The 5,095-nt window shown below is 57.6% G+C and overlaps 1 protein-coding gene across 1 annotated transcript; it reads left to right on the top strand.

Annotated features, from left to right (window-relative positions):
- The first annotated feature begins 13 nt into the window (after positions 1-13).
- Positions 14-5,073, top strand: LOC111730360 (translation initiation factor IF-2-like). The gene is made up of 2 exons (XM_023521632.1): positions 14-3,251; positions 3,526-5,073. The coding sequence occupies exon 2, from the start codon at positions 3,569-3,571 to the stop codon at positions 4,520-4,522; it is 954 nt and encodes a 317-aa protein (XP_023377400.1). The 5' UTR covers positions 14-3,251; positions 3,526-3,568; the 3' UTR covers positions 4,523-5,073.
- The last annotated feature ends 22 nt before the right edge of the window (positions 5,074-5,095 follow it).

Below are 5,095 nucleotides of genomic sequence, written 5' to 3'. Positions count from 1 at the left end.
CCCCTCGGGGGTCCCGCTTCCGGCGACCAGGTTTTCCTGGATTGGCTTTTGCTTTCGCACTTCGAGGTAAAGCCAGGTGCCCATGCCAACGCGGCGGCCTCTCAGCCCGGATGGGCCCCGCTGCCCTCGGTAACGTCAGACTTCCAGTTTTTGCCACCGTCGGAGCTGTAAAGTGTCATCTGCTGTGGTTTGCTGTCCACCCCCTGATCGTAATGAGGCAGTGGTCGCGTCGTCCAAGATGACACCATGGTCCCACTTCTTGGTTTCGCACCCTCTATAATCCCCTCGGCCTGACGGTGGGCTGCACCCTAGGACTGGCTCCTAAGGAAGCCACACAGCAAACGCGGAGGGAGGCCATTTCTGAGATGGGGTCACCAAAAGACACGGCTTCTGGGTGTCGGTGCCCGGCTCAGATGCTGGGTTGAGAGCAGCCCCGTGGAGGGACCCACGGCAGGCGAGGCACTGAGGGCGGCCTCCCACTGACGGCCGAGAGGGAGCTGGGCGAGGAATGCTAGCAGCCACGTGACAGCCTCACACGTCCTCCAGCCTCCGGATGAGGCCGCAGCCCTCCCATCAGCATGAGGGACCCTGAGCCAGGGCCACCCAGCTCGGCCACGCCCCGACTCCTGAGCCACAGACACTGAGGTCACGAGTGTTTCTTGCTTTAAGCTGCCCAGCGCGGGTCGCATGTACGCACCCGGCAGTAGTTAATACCCACCCTTCCTGGGCTTACTTGCCGCTTAGAAACCCTCTTCTGTGACGCGTCTTTGTCCATATTCCCTATCGAGTTGTAGGAATTGTTTATGTATTCTGGATATTAATCCTTTGTCACATTATGACGATCTTCTCCCAAGTTGTCACTTGTTATTTGACTTTGCGATGTATCGTGATGAAACCGAAGCCCTTAATTTAGCCAGCATAGTCTGTTCTGTTCATGTTTTCTTTTTGCGTTTGGTTTGAGACAGTCTTTTCGTACCCCAGGATCAAAAAGACATCTTCTTACATTTTTCCCTCATCATAAAGTTTTCATGTTCAAGTTTCACACAAGGGCGCCACCGTGAGGCTGCCTCCAGTGCCTCCTGTCTCATGTAGGCGATGGTGGCACCTTCCTCAGAGGGTTTGGTGAAGACCCTGGGCTGATACATGTAAACGGTCGGACACGGCCTGGTTGATGGCACGCGCTTTGCGGGGTCACTGATCGTTACGTTTTGCCCACAGTTCCGGGAGAAGGTGTGGGGGCTGCCCTCCCAGACCTGCAGACCGGCGAGCGTCCCCTCCACGGTAGTCCACGGCCCCACTGTCACTTATCAAAAGTCTGCTGATGCACAGACCTGTTTCTGGGCCCTGTATTCTTTTCATTTTGTGTATTTGTCTATGTCTGCACCATGCCACATGACCTTGAAGTCCTCGGTAGGCAAGCCCCCCTACTTTCTCCTTCTGCAAGGAAGTGTCCGTCACCTCTGCCCTTTGTATTTCCCTGACGGCCCCTTTGTAGTTCTGGGCACCCCCAGGGGATGTGTTTTGATACCGAGTCCCTGTAATTCCGGAACATCCGCCCTGGTTTTGTGTCTGGTGGTGAGTCTTGCCTGAGTAAATTGTTAGTACGCGTCCGGTGATGGTTGCCAGGGCTGGTTTTCTCATTCTGTCGCGCTTTGTCGTCGATAAGTTGACTTTGTTGTGGGAAAGAGCTCTCTCTTCTTTCTCATGTATCACCGTGGACCTGGGTCTTCGTTTTCTTCAGTGGGTTCTAATTCTTTGCCCTCAGTGTTCACGCCGTCTCTCTCTGCCCCTGGGTTTTGCTAGAGGGCAGTCTCACGCTTGCTCCTACGTGCGTTTGATGTGTCCCCATCAATCTCGGACCTGTCCTCATCTTCTTTTCTTTCTGGGCCACCAATACCCCAGCCTATTTCTCCAAGGGAACTGGTTCACCTCAGTAGAGGATGACATTTGGAAACCAAGCTCAGGACAGGGGTGCGCGCAGTGCTGTCGGGGTGTCATTGCCTCCAGGCCCTGTCAGTGGATAGGGTTTTGGAATCGATACAGAAATAGATGTGTTGTGTACGGCTGCATACGCATGGACCTCCGTCCCTCCATCCGTGTGTCTGCCCTCCATCCATCCGCCTGTCCACCCATCAAAACCCATGGGTTCTGATGCCTGATACCGCCGTTCGGTCCAGCACCACAGGACTCATCCTGCTCCTCGTCCTTTCTAGATTCTCACCGTCTTCACCAACAGCAGGAGTGTCACTCCGATTACACACAGTGTGCGTACTTCTCGCTCAATCCAGAATTCCTAACCCGTGGTGCACTAAAAAGCCTCCCATTTAGCGTTCAGTATTTGTTTAGAGTCTTTCTGTCATTGATCTGAGCACGTGAATTTTAAGCGCTGCGTCTAGAAGTCACTTAGGTTGGTCTCGTTCTTCATCGTGACCATGTTATGCATCTGAGCTGTGGTCTGCCTCCTACATTTCTGATCCAGTTCATATATTGCATTTTGGAGATTTTCGTTTCCAGAGATTTTATTGATTTAATTGTTTTTGTTCTTCAAGCATGTGGAACATCGACCTGGTTCCAAAAGTCACCGCTGTTGAAAAAGCTGCATCTGAGAACTGCCCCCTTCCCGCCCCGCCCCGCGCGCTTTGCAAACAACCTCACCCGCCTGCACTCACCGCCCGGCCCCGCGTCTCTCTCCTCCGGGGGGCTCTGGCGTCCTGACTCGTGGGTGAAGTGTGCTTTCTGCCTGGACGCATCGAGGTCTCGCCTCCGACGTCGTGCCGTCCCGTCAGAGCGCGCCTCCACGCGGCCTCCATTCCGTTTACTCCGGTCAGGGTGGGTCGTGATGTCAACGCTCCTTTTTCCCACCAGTTCTCGAGACGTCGCCTTTTTCCCCTTTACTGGCCTGTCCGCTCTGTTTTTCCCGCTGGAATCTCACTCGTTATTCCCTCTGTGCTTCGGTTAACGTCTCTTTAGTTTTCAGTTCCACGTCTCTGGGCTGCGTCGCAGGTGATCCCCTCAGAGAGTCTTTCAAATCCAACGACTCTGTATTCAGCTCTATCTTTTATGTTTAACCCTTCGACTGAGTTGTTTTTTATCTAAAACTTTTTCAGACTTTTTATTTGTGCCACCTTCCCCAGCGTCCCCCGACACTGACATCTTACGTCACCCTCCAGCCATGCAGACCGGGACGGCACACTGATACGGCGCCGCCCGCGAATCTGCAGGCGGTGTTCGGCTTTGGCCCCTGCCCTGGTCTGTGGGCCCGTCTGGGGTCCCACACTGCTGAAGGGGTGCGTCTCCTCGGTCTCCCCCAGTCCTTGACTTCAGCGACCCGCATACGTTTGGATCTGTCTGACATTTTCGCGTGGCTGTCTGCGGTCGTGCGTCTGCGGCGGGAAAGCTGCAGTGGTGACACGTTCTTCTCAGTGCATCAGATCGGGGGGACCGCGCTATCCGTCTCACGTCTGGGCCTTTCTCCGTCGATCTTGTGGCTAAGGTGACGTCTCCAGGTTAAGGTCACGCTTCTCCCTGTGGAATTAGGTGACATCTTGTAGGGAAATAACTCGTGCTCATGCGTCACTGGTGTATCCCAACAGTTGTATTTCACCCCCAGACACTCTGGCTTTCGTGCCTGACGTTTCTATGGCTTGCCTGTGCTCCCCGCTGCGTGTCCTGTCCCCCTGCCATCTTCGGCTTCGTCCCTCCCTGGGGCGGCCCAGCCCCGGCTCTCAGCGGGCGATCTGTGACCTGTGGTCTGATCCTCAGCTGCTGGGCTTCACCTGTGCGGACCTCAGGCCTGAGTTGTGAGAGCTTCTCTCCAGAGTGGGACATGCCAGCAGGGGCCTCTGCTGGGGCCACTTCGGCCTCTGGGAGGCGTCCCTCCAGCAGGAGCCCAGATCCACCGGGTTGCTCCAGGCACGCTGCCCAGCCACCTCAAGCTCCCTGCCTGCCATTGCCCCCCCAGGTTCGAGCTTCCTGGGAGCCCCGACCGGCCTGGCCTCTGCTGTCCTGCTGTGATGTCCAGGGGCCCTTTCTGGTTGTGTGCAGACGGCGTCTCATGGGGGCTCTGCCCACGGTCCCACTTTCCTCCGTGACAGCTTCTCCCCTCAACCCACACTCTTCCTCTGGTTTGCTGTCTTCATTCGTCTCTCAGTGGGCACTGGAGGTCGACCAGAAGCCCCGTCAAGGCCTCTTCTTGGGGCCCCCACTTCCCTCTCAAGGTCTGCATTTTGCCTTTGAAGTCCCCAGAGGAGACCCCTCTGGCCTCCGGCCTGGCGGGCAGCAGCCTGGCCGCCTCTCGTGCCTGCAGCCTTCGGCCTCGTCGCCGCCCAGGGGCCTCGGCCGTGCAGGTCTCCAGGGGCATCTCCTGACGTCAGCCCCTTCTCCCCCGCGGCCCTGCGGGGTCTGGAGCGAGTCCTCGGCTCTCTGGCCTCTGACGGGCCCCCTTCTCCCTCGCCCCCGAATCAGCGTGCGGCAGGAGTCCAGGAAGGGGCGGGACGCCACCAACGTCTGCTTCGTTGTGTGAGACGTCCAGGGCCCTTGCTGTGACTCCAGAGTCACTTGAACGCAAAATGAAAACATGTCCTGTCCTCTAGGCTCCCCAGGGAGCACAGTCACCTGACTGGACTCGAGGCCCGTCTCTGTGCCCGCCCTTCCTCTCAGTCACAGTCCGTCCCTGGGCCAGGGTGGCTGTTTGTGGAAACTTGGTTGCCATGAAGAGACGGTGACTGGAGGGTCAGAGTCTGTCTTGGGCTCGTTGGGCCCTGCTCCGGCCAGGGCTGGACGGCAGGCTTGGTCCCTGCGTGGTGGGGCCGGGTCCCCAGCGCCAGCTGCAGTCCACTGAAGAAGGCGCCTCTGCATGTGGAGGAGGGGACATGCCAGCAGATTGCCGGGGACACGGGCGGGTGGGCAGTCAGTGCTGTGGGGAGCACCGCTGGCCCCTTCCCGCCTTCGTCGGCGGTTGATCTGGTTTGAAACCGAATCCGTAATAAAAATGAAGGTTAGGCTCTAACGAGCAGGCTGTGGCCTCAGCAAGCTCGTGTCCTGGGTGCGGGGGCCACCTGCGGCTGGAGGACTCCCAGGGCGGACTGCGATGCCG

The sequence above is a fragment of the Pteropus vampyrus genome, unplaced genomic scaffold, assembly GCF_000151845.1.
Source record: "Pteropus vampyrus isolate Shadow unplaced genomic scaffold, Pvam_2.0 Scaffold309, whole genome shotgun sequence".
Taxonomy (NCBI): Eukaryota; Metazoa; Chordata; class Mammalia; order Chiroptera; family Pteropodidae; genus Pteropus; species Pteropus vampyrus.
Note: the sequence above shows the minus strand (reverse complement) of the source record. Positions and strands in the feature narration are given on the sequence as shown.